General features: G+C 42.7%; 1 protein-coding gene across 1 annotated transcript; it reads left to right on the top strand.

Annotated features, from left to right (window-relative positions):
- Window positions 1-9,612: 9,612 nt before the first annotated feature.
- Window positions 9,613-10,606, top strand: LOC112257134 (oligodendrocyte transcription factor 3-like). Its single transcript, XM_024430699.1, has one exon. The coding sequence runs from the start codon at window positions 9,836-9,838 to the stop codon at window positions 10,604-10,606; it is 771 nt and encodes a 256-aa protein (XP_024286467.1). The 5' UTR covers window positions 9,613-9,835.
- The last annotated feature ends 6,878 nt before the right edge of the window (window positions 10,607-17,484 follow it).

Genomic DNA, 17,484 nt, shown 5'->3' with positions numbered 1-17,484 from the left:
CGCAACCAGGAAACGGCATTCTGCCAGGACAGTGACTCATTCCCCTCCCATTCGGTCAAAATTCACACTAGGATGTTCATTCCACGTTCTACTGAATGCTGACATCTAGTGGAAGGCGTAGGAAGTGCTAACAGATCCATATCTTGTTTGGAAGTGAATAGGCGATGACTTCAAATTTGACCCGCCTTCAGAATTTCCACTTCCTGTTTGGAAGATTGCCTGCCCTATGAGTTCTGTTATACTCACAGACATAATTCAAACCGTTTTAGAAACTTTTCTATCCAATAGTAATAATAATATGCATATAATAGCAATCTAGGACAGAGTAGGATGCAGTTCACTATGGGCGCGCAATTCATCCAAAGTGAAAATGCTGCCCCCTATCCCTAACAGGTTTTAAAAGATGAGACTGTTATGTGTACATTAATAATCGGGGAGTACAGGGAGTACAAGGAGTGAATTTAATAAATAAATGAACATAGAACAAAACAAGAAAACACGAGTAGCGACATGAAACATATAAACAGAAACAATAACGCCTTAGGAAAGAACCGAAAGGAGTGACAGATATAAGGAAGGTAATCAGGAAGGTGATGGAGTCCAGGTGAGTCTGATGAGGCGCTGGTGTGCATAAAGATGGTGACAGGTGTGCGTAATAATAAACCAACTAGCGACCTCGAGCGCCGGAGAGGGAGTAAACGTGACAGAGACACAATAATTGTAATAAGAAGATGATATTAACTTGTAAATATTATTGGTAAAAGGATAAATATCAGAAGAATTACTGCAGATTAAATCATGCTGGAATTGAAAATTCTACACACAATAGGTCCCTTTAGGAGCTAGAATTGATATTGTATCCTATGTTGTGATTTTCACCAAATATGTTGTTAACTTCTCACACTATTCAAACCACACAATCAAGTAAACAGCTTATGAAGCTCTCTTAGCTCATAGATCACATCTTACCAGTGGCGATTTTAGCATGTAAATCTTGGTGGGGCAAACTCCCCCAACTTTTGGGGGGGATGCATGCCAGCAAAGCCACTACACAACACAATACTAAACAATACATCAATTGCACTATAATGGTGACAAATAGTGCCCACAAACTTTTAGGGCCTATATAAAGCTGTCCCAACAGCAGAGTCCCAACAGCAGTCCCAACACCTTACCACTGCTACATCTGGCTATCAGCGGAGCCATGTCTGGCAGTGAAACAGTTCATTCAGCCTCATTTACTTCCTTTAGAAAAAGCATAGCTGATATGGCTGACTTGTTTAAACAAATGTGGTTTCTACTGACAATTGAGATGTACAAACTATTGCATAAGGGGATGACGAGCGGATAAGAGGCAATCTGTAATTTCGATTAAGTCATTTACATTTTTTTAACTAGGGACATTTTTTATTTACAATGACAGCCTACACTGGCCAAACCTAGACGATGTTGGGCCAATTGTGCACCGCACTAAGGTACACCCAATCACAGCCAAATGTGATCCAGCCTGGATTCGAACCAGGGTGTCTGTAGTGACGCCTTAAGCACTGAGATGCAGTGCCTTAGACTGCTGCGCCACCCCAAATAATGAGCGAGTTAGGACGGACATAGTCAATGTAACGATATGTTGAGAACTTTTGAAATGTACAGTGACAGAATTCGGAAACCTGGGCCATTCTTACAGTATTCTCCCTGTACACCAAGTCAGAACCATAGGATAAATAAAGGGAGCATATAAGCAGACAATGAAAGCTCTTACAATATTCAATGATTACATTTTTCTAAAACAGGCTATAGGCTACATGTGCACCACCAGGTCAGAACAGTAGGTGAAATGATGAGGGGAAAAGGGACCAAATTATTAGGGTGAGGCACATGGGCTACTAACAGCTTACTACACAACATACACTTAATATAATTTTTTAACTACAGTATACATATCTCCCTGGCATATTACATCATTCAAAACGTATTTTCCCCAGTCCGAGTTCCCAGCTGCCTTCCCAGTTCTGGCTTTCCTGTTGTTTTGAGCACGGCAGAAGTCATGCTGGATTGACCAATGTTGAATGTTTATGCTTTTAATCTTGGAAAAGAGACCCTTAAACCCAGACTTTGAACCACACAGGCTAGTGATTGCTTTGAAATTCTTGCAATTAGCCACTGATTTCTTCCAAACCAGTCATTGTTGAATATGCAATTTCCAACGTGTTGTGTAATGTTTATGTCCAATGGCCGACGAGCACAGGCACGTTTAGACAGACACGTTTTTTTACATTGTTTTGCAAACTGATATGTAACATGTATTAATGCCCAAATAACATGCAAACAGGGCCCCACCTGCCCTGAATGACGGGTCGCCACTGCATTTTACGAACAAATAATCTAAACTAAAAACTCAAACACATATTTTAGAATGTCTGTGCATCCTTGACAATCACTAATCAATATCCCAAAACAGCACGTTTTTTCCACGAACCTGGGGTGTAATCATTAGCCAAAGAGTCAACTAAAACCAGAGTTTCTATTGGACAAATTCAATCCCTGTTTCATTCCTTCTGCTCCCGTTTAAGAAACGTTTTGCAACAGAATCGGCAGAAGGAATACGCCCCTGCAACTTCATCATCTTCTCTATTTTGTGGCACCAATGTGAGGGGTTAAGGCAGGGGAAATGGTGTTTCAGTAGTCTAGTGTGTGGTGTGGGAATAATGATAAGAGAAACCTGCAGAGCTTTGTGTTCACATTGACCTAAAAAAGGGAATCAGGGGCTCTTTTGAGGGGTCTGAGTGTTCACACTGCACAAAACATTAAGTGAACTGCACTGAGTTCACAAAAATTGTGAAAACACCCTAAGTAGCAGAGTAGTAGTTGGTATTGCATTAGTCAAGAGGGAGAAAACGTTACAAAAGTGAGTTCTACTTAAACCTGTACCTACAGGTCAGGCTTTTCTGCCCTAGGCCATTCCTCTGCAGGACTGAAACTGCACAACATAACACAAAAAGCACTGTCTGATGTTTTCACCAGCACTCCACCCATAATATTTCCCTTAGTGTAGGCTAGTCTTGGCAACATGTCACAGGAAATTCCAGAGCAAGAGACAAAAATGCGCTAGTGAGAATAATAGAGGAGTGATGTGGAGAATAGATGGAGCTGGGCTTCATATCTCTGCCATGTGATTAAGAAAGAGACAAACATCTGGACAATAGCGTTGCTGGAGCCATGTGTGATCACATATAACCTCATGAAAGGGCTTTGTGAATACAGCAAATGTGTGGTATTCCCCTTAAGCAATTCAGCATGTTGTGGTCATATGTAACAGAGTTATTATTGGTGATTCAACTTGCCACTCTATTGTAAGCCAATGGGTTTTTTGGTTTTAGTTTTGTCTTGCCTTCACGTATTCAACACGGAATCTTACTGGCTGGTTTGCGTGGCTTGCTTACGAAGGTTGGTGATTTTTATACTCTGAAGTGCAGATCGGAGTGTTGAAGTTATATCGATTTGTTTGTAAACATGGCTGGAATATTGTACATGAGATGTGGTGTTTCCTTTGTGAATATTTGTGGTGCATTTCATCTAATATAATTTTAGCAAATGCTAGCTGGTTATTCACTGTGTCTGGGGGTGTTATGTACACTGAACATAAATATAAATACAACATGCAGTCAATTGAAATAAATTCATTAGGCCCTCTATGGATTTCACAGGACTGGGCAGGGGTGCCAAGCAAAGCTGAGCCACCCACTGGGGAGCCAAGCCCAGCCAATCGGAATGAGTTTTTCCCCACAAAAGAGCTTCATTACAGACAGAAATACTCCCCAGCACTCCCCCTCAGACAATCCCGCAGGTGAAGAAGCAGGATGTGGAGGTTTTGGGCGGGTGTGGTTACACGTGGTCTGCATTTGTGAGGCCGGTTGGACGTACTGCCAAATTCTCTAGAACGATGTTGGAGAACGCTCATGGTAGAGACATTAAATTATTCCTGCCAGTCAGCATGCCAATTGCACACACCCTCAAAAACTTAAGACATCTGTGGCATTGTGTTGTGTGACAAAACTTCACTTTTTAATGTGGCTTTTAATTGTCCCCAGCACAAGGTGCACCTGTGTACTGATCCTGATGTTTAATCAGCTTCTTGATATACCACACTTGTCAGATGGATGGATTATCTTGGCAAAGGAGAAATGCTCACTAACAGAGATATAAACAAATGTACACACAATTTGAGAGAAATAAACTCCAGTCAACAAGTGCCAAACCAGCGCACACATGCAGAGTGTAGAATGATCTGTGGTGGCTGTGTTGCATGACGTGCTGTCCGTACTGTTTCTCTATCAGATAATACATGCGTGACTGGTGCAACATGCTTGTCGATGATTGTCCTTGTCGATGATTGTTCACAACACAACGCCAGTAGAGAACTGTTACACATACACTTGAAGTCAGAAGTTTACATACACCTTAGCCAAATACAATTAAACTCAGTTTTTCACAATTCCTAACATTTAAAACTAGTAAAAATTCCCTGTTTTAGGTCAGTTAGGATCACCACTTTATTTTAAGAATGTGAAATTTCAGAATAATAGTAGAGAGAATGATTTATTTCAGCTTTTAAATCTTTCATCACATTCCCAGTGGGTCAGAAGTTTACATACACTCAATACTTGGTACTTGGTAGCATTGCCTTTAAATGGTTTAACTTGGGTCAAATGTTTCGGGTAGCCTTCCACAAGCTTCCCACAATAAGTTGGGTGAATTTTGGCCCATTCTTCCTGACAGAGCTGGTGTAACTGAGTCAGGTTTGTAGGCCTCCTTGCTCGCAAGCGCTTTTTCAGTTCTAACCACAAATGTCCTATTGCATTGAGGTCAGGGCTTTGTGATGGCCACTCCAATATCTTGACTTTGTTGTCCTTAAGCCATTTTGCCACAACTTTGGAAGTATGCTTGGGGTCAATGTCCATTTGGAAGAGCCATTTGGGACCAAGCTTTAACTTCCTGACTGATGTCTTGAGATGTTGCTTCAAAATATCCACATAATTTTCCTCCCTCATGATGCCATGTATTTTGTGAAGTGCACCAGTCCCTCCTGCAGCATAGCACCCCCACAACATGATGCTGCCACCCCTGTGCTTCCCGGTTGGAATGATGTTATTTCGCTTGCAAACCTCCCCCTTTTTCCTCCAAACAGTTCTATTTTTATTTCATCAGACCAGAGGACATTTCTCCAAAAAGTACGATCTTTGTCCCCGTGTGCAGTTGCAAACTGATCCGCTGATCCTCAACACTGGGGCCCCACATGGGTGCATTCTGAGCCCTCTCCTGTACTCCCTGTTCACCCACGACTGTGTGGCCACGCACGCATCCAACTCAATCATCAAGTTTGCGGACGACACAACAGTGGTAGGCTTGATTACCAACAACGATGAGACGGCCTACAGGGAGGAGGTGAGGGCCTTCGGAGTGTGGTGTCAGGAAAATAACCTCACACTCAACGTCAACAAAACTAAGGAGATGATTGTGGACTTCAGGAAACAGCAGAGGGAACACCCCCCTATCCACATCGATGGAACAGTAGTGGAGAGGGTAGTAAGTTTTAAGTTCCTCGGCGTACACATCACAGACAAACTGAATTGGTCCACCCACACAGACAGCATCGTGAAGAAGGCGCAGCAGCGCCTCTTCAACCTCAGGAGGCTGAAGAAATTCAGCTTGTCACCAAAAGCACTCACAAACTTCTACAGATGCACAATCGAGAGCATCCTGTCGGGCTGTATCACCGCCTGGTACGGCAACTGCTCCGCCCACAACCGTCAGGCTCTCCAGAGGGTAGTGAGGTCTGCACAACGCATCACCGGGGGCAAACCACCTGCCCTCCTGGACACCTACACCACCCGATGTCACAGGAAGGCCATAAAGATCATCAAGGACAACAACTACCCGAGCCACTGCCTGTTCACCCCTCTATCATCCAGAAGGCGAGGTCACTACAGGTTCATCAAAGCTGGGACCGAAATACTGAAAAACAGCTTCTATCTCAAGGCCATCAGACTGTTAAACAGCCACCACTAACATTGAGTGGCTGCTGCCAACACACTGACTCAACTCCAGCCACTTTAATAATGGGAATTGATGGGAAATTATGTAAAATATATCACTAGCCACTTTAAACAATGCTACCTAATATAATGTTTACATACCCTACATTATTCATCTCATATGTATACGTATATACTGTACTCTATATCATCTACTGCATCTTTATGTAATACATGTATCACTAGCCACTTTAACTATGCCACTTTGTTTACATACTCATCTCATATGTATATACTGTACTCAATACCATCTACTGTATCTTGCCTATGCCGCTCTGTACCATCACTCATTCATATATCTTTATGTACATATTCTTTATCCCCTTACACTTGTGTCTATAAGGTAGTAGTTTTGGAATTGTTAGCTAGATTACTTGTTGGTTATTACTGCATTGTCGGAACTAGAAGCACAAGCATTTCGCTACACTCACATTAACATCTGCTAACCATGTGTATGTGACAAATACAATTTGATTTGATTTATACTTGCGTACTATTGTTTGTACAGATGAACGTGGTAACTTCAGGCATTTGGAAATTGCTCCCGAGGATGAACCAGACTTGTGGAGGTCTACAGTTTCTTTTTCTGAGGCCTTGGCTCATTTCTTTGATTTTCCCATGATGTCAAGCAAAGAGGCACTGAGTTTGAAGGTAGGCCTTGAAATACATCCACAGGTACACCTCCAATTGACTCAAATTATGTCAATTAGCCTATCAGAAGCTTCTAAAGCCATAACATAATTTTCTAGAATTTTCCTAGCTGTTTAGAGGCACAGTCGACTTAGTGTATGTAAACTTCTGACCCACTGGAATTGTGATACAGTGAATTATAAGTGAAATAATCTGTCTGTAAACAATTGTTGGGAAAATGACTTGTGTCATGCACAAAGTAGATGTCCTAACCGACTTGCTAAAACTATAGTTTGTTAACAAGAAATTTGTGGAGTGGCTGAAAAACTAATTTTGATGACTCTAACCTAAGTGTTTGTAATCTTCCAAATTCAAATGTACATAAATATTTAGATTATCTTCCGTCTTTTATATGTCTGTCACATATAACTTCTACATGAACCCTGTGGCAAGTGTCATTATAAGAAAGTGTTATAACCTGTAGTGTGTGAGTAATCAGAGTCAGTGTGAACCAGCACACACACACACTATGTGTGTTATAGTTATGTTAATGAAGCCTCTGTGGCCAATGCAGAGCCATGGAGGAATAGCCACGCTACGCAGGATCTTAGAAAGTTAACCGGCCCAATCTGAAGGGCTTTACGGTACTGAAGAAGGGCAAGACAATGCATCGCCCACTCTTTAGTATCTTTTTAACTACCTCCTCCCCTCTGCAGGGCCCCCTTCCAGTGATAGTGATGTGATTTCGCAGACTGTTTGGGGGCTTAGTCGTATTGAATCTGACCCCATTGTCTTTTACCGTGGTTGAATTTTACCTAGTCTGCCATTAACAACGTTCTTGTCTAGGTTTAAAGCGGCAATCAGCACTAGAACAATAACAAAGCCCACTCCCCGCCCCTGTTTCTGTAAAAACGGTGATGCATGGGGCTGCAGAAATGTAACCACTATCAAATTCATAGACAGAACTATGGATGCAAGGACTGACCATCCATGATATCAACATTATAGTTTTAACCAAAACTATTTTGAGGCTATATAGGGTTTATTTACATTTACTTTGTTTACAAACATTTGAGTAAAAAGAGCTTATACAGTATTTTGGGTTCTGATGGGGTACGACAGTGGAACTAAGCTCATAAGGCATTTCTAAGTTATATTTTTCAAGAATCAATGGGTATCAGTGGAGGCTCCTCAGAGGAGGAAGGGGAGGACCATCCTCCTCAGTGAATTTCATAAAAATAAATATAGTGAAATGTAAAAAATGTTATCCTTTTAGATAAAATGATACTAAATATATTTTTGTCAAATAATTAACTGTTTTGCAATGAATGTCTATAGTAGCCTCAACAGCACTCTGTGGTGTAGCACCGTGGTGTAGAGGGAGGACCGCTAGTTTCCATCCTCCTCTGGGCACATTGACATCAATACAAAACCTAGAAGGCTCTTGGTTCTTAACCCCTTCCATAGACTTACACAGTAATTATGACAATTTCCAGACGATGTCCTCCAAGCTATCAGAGGCCTTGCAGCATGAACTGATATGTTGCCCATCCAATCCAAGGAACAGAGAATGAAACTAGTACTAAAAGCATAAACTACAGCTAGCTAGCACTGCACTGCATTCATTATTGTGAGTAATTGACTCAAAGAGAGAGAAAGACAATAGTTGAATAGTTTTGAACAAATTAATTTATTCAGAAATGAAGGAGAAGCGAGAGAGAGAGAGAGAGAGAGAGAGAGAGAGAGAGAGAGAGAGAGAGTGTGTGTTGTGTTGTACAATGAAGTCCACAAGCGAAGGGAAAAGGTAAGAGGAGGAGAGTGCGTCGATGCGATTCCCCTCTTTATGTGATCAGGGGTGTATTCATTCTGTTGAAAAACGTTTCTTAAATGGATGAAATGGGGATAAACATACCTGAATTTGTCCAATAGAAAATGATTACACCCCAGATCAGCTAGGTGCAGGCAGGATTGTGCATGGCTGGATTGAATGTGTCACTGTCTGTCACCGTGATTACTCAAATTTCTCTCGACCTGTGCACCTACATTGTAAACATTCATTCATAGGCTAAGTTGTTGCAACCTCATGATGAGTGTAGGAAAAATTAGAGTATCATGTAGTAGCCTAAACCTATCAATGTTACATTGAGCTGGATGAATTGAATATGAATAACAGTCATCCAATATGCTCCAATATGCTCATAGAGTAAATAATCATCCTCACTCATCTTAAACGGCACCGACCGCCACTGATTGGTACACATGATTAATTTATAAGTACAAAAATGGTTGTAGCAACTGCTGATTGCCCCACATACACGGTTCCATATCAAAGTGTATTAAACATGCCAATGTCAAGATCACTATTCTCAAGGCAGTACCAAATATTTATTATTACTGAACTGGCAGCACATGTATTGAAATGATTACTATATTATGCATCACTTTGGTGATTTTTTTTTACATTTAATTTTGCACATTGTTTATCACCCCATAACCCTTATGGTTAACGTCTTTACATACTTGCAAATTTAGACCAATGATGAAAAACTCTGTCCTTTATATCTTCACATGTACATGTGAATCTTCACTGATGAACTGTGAGGTGCCTTGTGTTAACTAAACAGTGTTTTGTATGTCTTAACACATACGTGTGAACCCAGGCCTGCTCTAGTTAATGTGTGGTGATTATGGAGAGTTAAACGTGGGTGTAGCGAGGTGGGGTGGTAAGGCTGGGCTCTGAGGAGTGAAAGTGTGTCCCTTCTGCAATTGGCTGTGAGTCTAAATGTTTCATTATGCGTCTCATTGTTCCTTTGTTGGGACGGGGGTATAAATGCACCCCTGTAGAGCTGCAGGAGGACAGACCGCTGACGAGGACCAGACATAGCACATCTCCTGCCTTCGCCTGCTGTATCTAGCTATCTACTGAGCTCTGACAGAAGTACGAGTGAGAGAGCATTGGCCCTCAGCGAGCGGTGTGGGGAAAAAAAGAGTGAAACATTTTTCAAGAACCTTTTACCAAAGGCTTTGGCTCTAACCTCAGCTGCTTTGGGGATTTAGTTGTCTTTTCTACTTTCGTGTATAACGTTTATTTTTTTACTTATTCAACGGCTGAGATGGATTCTGACGCTGGCTCCAACTCCAGCCGCTCCTCATCTCCAGACCTGGTGGTGGATGACTCCATGGGTAGCTTCTTCTCCAACAAGATGTTTCAGGCCTACTGCCAGGAGGAGGGGGCAGCCAGGGCTGCCGGCCAGGGCAGGGCTGACCGCTGTGCTGGGGGAGGCAAGAGCAAGACCCGGGCTGACCTCAAAGAGGGTGACGATGTGCAAGACCTTAGGCTGAAGGTGAATGGCAGAGAGAGGAAGAGGATGCATGACCTGAACCAGGCATTAGATGGCCTGAGAGAGGTCATGCCCTACGCTCAGGGGCCCTCTGTTCGCAAGCTCTCAAAGATCTCCACCCTGCTGCTGGCCCGTAACTATATCCTCATGTTGTCCAGCTCTCTGGAGGAGATGAAAAAGCTGGTTGGGGATGTGTACGGAGGCAGTGGTGCCCAGAGTCGCACCAGCCACCCCCGGATCACCCTTCCGGCCCCCACAGCCCATCTCCCACTGCACCCCTTGGCCCAGAACCTGCACTCCCTGGTTGGCAGCACGGCCTCAGTTCTCCACCACCCCTCGCCTCCCCCTGCTCCAGCCCCACACTCACCGCCCTCTGCAAGCTACATGGGCTTCCACCATGCACCGGTACAGAGCCTGCTGAAGGACCCTCTCCATCTAGCCAGCTCCTACAGGCACTTCCCTGGAATGCCCTGTCCCTGCTCGCTCTGCCAGCCTCTACCAACCACCACATCCACCCTGCACAGCTTTTCCATGGGCAAGTGAGCAGGCAACACTCAGGACTGAAGTTGAGGCCCAACCCAGGACAAAGTAGCTCACTGCCAGTGGACTGAGAAAAATCGTTGGTTTAACTGTAAAAAAACAAAACACTGGTAGCCTCAGGACCTGTACATATTTTGTATATAGTGTATCTTTTATTGAGTATGCCGCTGCTATTTTTCCAATTGACATGCCTTGTTTATATTGAAAGGATTTCAAATGCACACACAGGGACCACTTCATACTGTTGTTCTTTGAACTAACAGCAAGAATAGCTGCTATGGCTATTCAATATCAGTGTTACTGAAACAAATGACAAAGATGGAAAGTACTGTGTCCTTCTGTGCAGGTGTCCTATTTTCCTAAATTAAACTTTTGATATGAAAAAAAACCCAAAATGTTCTGCTGTTTTACTTGAGACAGTCCATTTACATCCGAAATGTAAACCTATTAACATCTACTTACATTTTATTTCCCCCTATTGTGTTTTTGAGCATGTCGTTCATGTTTTTAATTTTCAAATTGGCTACGTAGCACTACAATAGTAAAACATAACTATATTATATTTACCATTGCTGTGCACTGTATTTTAGGGTCTCTCCATGGTAGACACAGTAGGGTGTAGTAGTTAGCGATGCTGAGCAGGGGAGTTGGGCGTAGAGTAGAGAGGGTGTTAGTTGCTAACCAGCCTAGAGAGGAGAGGCCTACCCCTGAGCTAAAGAGAGACAGAAGGGCCAGACAATGCAGCTCTGCAGAGGGAGGTTGAATGTGGCACTCTGAGCTCTGGGATCATCCATCTTCACTTCAACAGGGTGTGGGAGATGAAAGGGCAAGCGCGGGCGCCAGGATGGCGATTCACTTTTGTCTGGTGCAGGCGGGGGACAGGACTGTGGCCTTCTCATCTGTGGGCCAGAGGATTTGTCACTGTCCCTTAAGGACATGGCTGTGTTCATACCTAGGGTGCATCTGAATAATGCAAGTAAATATGGGTAATTTTTACATAGGATGTTTAAACATAAGAATACACACCAAGTCTCATTGGGAGATAATAGTTTATATGGCATTATTGTAACTTCAACTTTTTTATTTTTTAAACCAACAAATCAAAACAGATATTTAAAGATACAAATATATCTTCATGAAACCAATTATATAAAAAAATGATAGTCAATGATTCACTAGCTTTACCAAACACTCCAGAACAATGACATATGTGGGATGGAAGCCACAGACATGTATTCACTCAAACCCCCAACAATGACTCACCCTCACTTAGCAACAAGTCAAGCGTGTAAAATACATGCTTATCCTCCCATGGCTGATGGATGAGGTGGAGATCAGGGGAGAAATTAAGAGATGTAACTCCTCAGTCCCCCTTCAACCCCCTCCTCCATGAGAGCTCTGAATAGAACTGGACAATAGCTGTGCATGGGACACAAAGACCGGGTGAGGCCAAGCTCTCGTGCCTGGGACACAGGCCCCTTCCATTCAATCTACATTTCATCATGGTAACAAGCGCCGTTGGGCCAAAAGGCCTGACACCTCGCCTGCCACAAAGGCGGTTAGCTCTAATTTATGGGGCTATTGACACTGTAAAGAGCCCCTGTCAGTACTCTGGGACTGTCAGCTGTGGGACGTCCCAGTGGGGGGAGGCAGCTGCCAGCCCAGCCAAGGGAGGGGCCTTCTGTGGTGGGGACGGACGCTCCGGCATCACCTGGTCCCTGGTCCCCTGACACTGGGACCCTGAGTCCTTCCACTAGCCCCCCCCCTGTATTTTGGGCACAGGTGGAATTGGGAAGCAGAACACATTGTTCGGATTAGTGGGATCGGCCTCCCTTTGCTGATAATTAGGGACACTTACTTGTGCAAAGCTGGTGTTTTTGTGTCGCTAGCTGATGGTGTTAACCCACGAAGCAGCAGCAGGATGGAGAAGGTGTGGGAGTGTGGGTGTGTGGGTGTGTGGCGTGTAGTGGATATGCATCTTAAATCATGCAGTGCCTTTCTGAGCCATTATGGCCAGCCACTGTTGTCCTCATAGTGCTTTTATGTGCTGTCTAAAGTATGTATGTTATGAGCATATGCTGTGAATAGGCTACCATGTTTCGGAAATTCCACATTAAACACATAGAACATAGGATGTGTGAAGTAAAAATGGCTTTTAATGTGAAGGTTTTATCATGTTGAATGAGTAGTGCATGGTTCATGATACAGGATTATTTCTACATTACCATGAACAGCTGTGAGGCTTGACAATATTTTGGGACTTAAATTACTTTTGTGGTTACATTTTTTGCCAGCAAAAATGTTTGTGTTACAGTATATAGCGAATGTGCCCACTCTGGTCTTGGCACGTGTGCTCTACCCAACAGTTTGCAGATGTGGGTATACAGTAGTCTACATTATGAGATTATTATGGACAAAAGAGTGAGATTATTTTATTTGTCAAACGGCAGCCAAGAATCAATCATCATGACCCTGGATATTTATTGGAAAGGAGCATAAGCTCATCACCTTGCACTTTCACCACCCTGTGAAGTACATCATAATTTATTTAATCTGTTGCCTAATAAACTGTATGCTTTCCTGAGTCGAAGTAGAAGGACCACGCACCATGTCAACGCCTTCGATATGATGGTTCTCATATCAATATTTGCACATAAAGGCATTTCCACAGCCATTTCTCACATTCATACATTTTACCAACACAGAACAATCCCACCTTGTCTAGCGTATTTTCTTTTGTCCACATTTGAAAATGTACAGTACCGACAGATTTGCTGTTTTCATCAGGCCTGTCGTGACATTTTACTCTGATAAAAAGGTTGGATGGAACATTGGAGAAAAGAAAAGCCTCAAACTGAGTGGAGAGTAAAGACTGCATAGTCAGGATTTCCACTGCTATATACAGTAGCCATGATCATGCTAGCTAGCGGCACCACCCCATAGAGACAGATGGATGAGTTAACAGTTAACGGGAGGAAATGCTAATCAATAGAAGGGTGTGTGTTACCCTGGGCTCAGCAGTAGACAGGATCGACAGTTAATTAGGGAACTGAAGGAGACAATTAAGGGGATTGAGAGTCTGGACAGAGGAGACATATTGCAGAACATACGCACACATTGTACTTCGTCTGGGTACAGGGGATCTTCAATTAAGGGAGAGCACTCCACCAGAAGCTTGCAGCCTGACCTTTTTACTATCAGCTCAGTAAAGTCTGGCTCCCCTTCACCCTGCATACTGATGAGGGGGAAACACAGCCGGGATAGGGTCAACACACACACACACACACACACAGGTCTGGGAATTCGTGTAGACCCGTTAAAGTTTGAGTAACATACGGGCAGATTAAATTTGAATGCTAATCATGTGGCTAAGTGAGTTAATGATCTACCTACAACAAAATATGAGTTATCAGACGTCCTGTCTCTAGGTGGAGACAGTGCTATTGACTGGCAGGCCACACTTTACCTAATTTATCATATTGAACAAGCTCAAACTAGTTCAAAATGATAGCCTATAGACCATGAACATCAGAAACCATAAAAAATGATTTGCATCCCCTAAAAATGAGTGATACAACCTTTGCAAGGGCATAATTAGCCAAATATGCAAACCTAACCAACTGTCTGTCTCAGCCCAAGCCAATTACCTAAACTCCTCCACGGAGTTGACCGCAAACTAGAGTTTGACTCCTCTATGTGTCGATACTTCAAAAATGTAAATTCTTACCCTTACCATGTAGCTATTTGTCCTCTGTTTTTGCGAGCCTTTCTTTGTTGCTGAAATGCTTACTTTTTATTAAACGTTAATCAAACACAACCACTGAGTGTGACCTCATTGCTGTTGCTCTAAGATAGATGGCAACTAAGTGTGAATGCGCATGTGCCAATTGAAACAGTCGGTGGTGGTTGTATTTGAGTAACATTTTATTTTATAATGACTGCGTCCAGAATACCACAGTGGACTGCAGTGACTGCACTTTCAAAACGGCAATCTTTTTTTATAAGGGTCATAAAGTTAAATGATTATGCTTTTTTTTGATATCGCTGCCACAGAGAATCTGAATACTGAAGAGTATTTCTGTCTGTTATGAAATCCATACGGATTTCAGCATACAAAAAAAGGCACGCAACAACAGAAGACAAACACAGGTACACAGTAAGGGTTTAAGAATTATTATTTTAAAGTATCGACAGACACATAGCATTTCGAAGGAGTCAGAGGTTAATAAAAAAAAAAACTATAGTCTGCGCTCAACTCCGTAGAGGAGCTCAGCCCTAAAGGTTTATTCTGAAATCTTTGTTTGGCTTTCATTTTAGCTGGTCCTAACAATAAACACAAGTGGGTGCAAGGTTGGGGTTCAATTATGATACATTTTTAAGCAGAATTTGAACGCAATGTTAGATTTAGTTTTCCCCTTATGAGAAAACATTGCAGTCAGAGTGCAGTATGCTGCAAATACTGCTTCCAAAAAAACTAAGAAATATTACTGCTGTTACAATGCAGTATAATTGCAGTTATTCTGCAATTACTGCGTCCAGAATACCACAGTGGACTGCAGTGACTGCACTTTAACTGCAGTTTCAAAACTGCAATCTTTTTTTATAAGGGTCATAAAGTTAATGATTATGCTTTTTTTGATATCGCTGCCACAGAGAATCTGAATACTGAAGAGTATTTCAGTCTGTTATGAAGCCATTTTGTGGGGAAAAACTCATTCCCATTGCTGCGCCCCTGCCCAGTCATGTCAAATCCAAATCCATTTATTTATTTCAATTGACTAATTTCCTCATAGGAACTGTATTTCAGTAAAATCGTTGTTGCAATGTTGCGTTTATATTTTTGTTCAGTATAAAAGCATTGCATGAATCTATCATCGTATTTGCAGGTCCGAGAAATGTCATGCAATTCTACGTAATTTTACATATTAGCAGAATATTTTTTTATATCATACAAATGGACAAAATTACAGGCTAAGAATGGACAGAGAGATATGTGTATGCGTTCTCCAATGCCAAATCAGTGTGTCTTGATAGCAATGAAACTGTCCCTGTTTGCAAATAATTTAATCTGAGATGTCATTAGGAATCTGAGCATGGTACTTTCAAAGGTTAGGCCTACCTTTCCACCCCAGACAAAGTAGGCCTACAGATGCAGAACATTTTAAGCTTCAACTGCTGGTTACTCTTCTTCCTTGGCTTAACTCAATGAGATGAGGCCACAAGTGTTTCCCTAAAAGATGTCTGGGTTTAAACATCTTCTATTGTACAGAACGTGAAAAGCTTTATTAATTGATAGTGACATAATTAGATTACTTCCCAAGCAAAGTACAGCAAAGTTGTCTCCTCGGCTATAGAAGGTTGTAGCTCAGCCTCTGAATGTCAGAGGAACTAAACAATGACATCCCAGATCGATCATCGGAGACATGTTTTTCCCAGGTATTTTACAGCTTGTTTCTAGCATACAGCACTGTGGACCAAAGCGCCGTTATAAATCACTTTATATCATCAGATCAGTTTTATTTTCTTCAAAATCTTAATCTAAGAAGGGGTAGGCCTGGTTTTATTTGTTGCCATTTCTTTAATAAAAAGTAGGCCTATGGCATACCTTCTCATACCACCTAAATTAGAGTCTTGGTTTTAATTTAACAGCCCTTCACTGACATAATGATGGGTCGTTCGCGAACGAACGGCCCTTTTTGAACTGAGCTCAAAACAAGGTTTTTCTGTAGATCATTTCCAAAATAATTCTTGAAAGAGGATCAAATCAAATCAAATTTATTTATATAGCCCTTCGTACATCAGCTGATATCTCAAAGTGCTGTACAGAAACCCAGCCTAAAACCCCAAACAGCAAGCAATGCAGGTGTAGAAGCACGGTGGCTAGGAAAAACTCCCTAGAAAGGCCAAAACCTAGGAACAAACCTAGAGAGGAACCAGGCTATGTGGGGTGGCCAGTCCTCTTCGGGCTGTGCCGGGTGGAGATTATAACAGAACATGGCCAAGATGTTCAAATGTTCATAAATGACCAGCATGGTCGTATAATAATAAGGCAGAACAGTTGAAACTGGAGCAGCAGCACGGTCAGGTGGACTGGGGACAGCAAGGAGTCATTATGTCAGGTAGTCCTGGGGCATGGTCCTAGGGCTCAGGTCAGTTGAAACTGGAGCAGCAGCACGGCCAGGTGGACTGGGGACAGCAAGGAGTCATCATGTCAGGTAGTCCTGGGGCATGGTCCTAGGGCTCAGGTCCTCCGAGAGAGAGAGAGAGAGAAAGAGAGAATTAGAGAACGCACACTTAGATTCACACAGGACACCGAATAGGACAGGAGAGGTACTCCAGATATAACAAACTGACCCTAGCCCCCGACACATTAACTACTGCAGCATAAATACTGGAGGCTGAGACAGGAGGGGTCAGGAGACACTGTGGCCCCATCCGAGGACACCCCAGACAGGGCCAAACAGGAAGGATATAACCCCACCCACTTTGCCAAAGCACAACCCCCACACCACTAGAGGGATATCTTCAACCACCAACTTACCATCCTGAGACAAGGCTGAGTATAGCCCACAAAGAACTCCGCCATGGCACAACCCAAGGGGGGGCGCCATCCCAGACAGGATGACCACATCAGTGAATCAACCCAGTCAGGTGACGCACCCCTTCCAGGGACGGCAAGAGAGAGCCCCAGTAAGCCAGTGACTCAGCCCCTGTAATAGGATGAATCCTCAATGCAGAAACAATAAATAGTGGGGAGAGCGTATCAATCTGGTCCACTCTAATTTGTCCAGTGTTTAAAAAAGTCCTTTTGGACTTTACATTTGAGATTTGCAATGTTTTTCATGGTTCTAAGTACACTTTTAAGCATTTTCAATGTAGAG

The sequence above is a fragment of the Oncorhynchus tshawytscha genome, linkage group LG08, assembly GCF_018296145.1.
Source record: "Oncorhynchus tshawytscha isolate Ot180627B linkage group LG08, Otsh_v2.0, whole genome shotgun sequence".
NCBI lineage: Eukaryota > Metazoa > Chordata > Actinopteri > Salmoniformes > Salmonidae > Oncorhynchus > Oncorhynchus tshawytscha.
The sequence above is the reverse complement of the archived record's forward strand: the minus strand, read 5'-3'. Positions and strand labels throughout refer to the sequence as shown.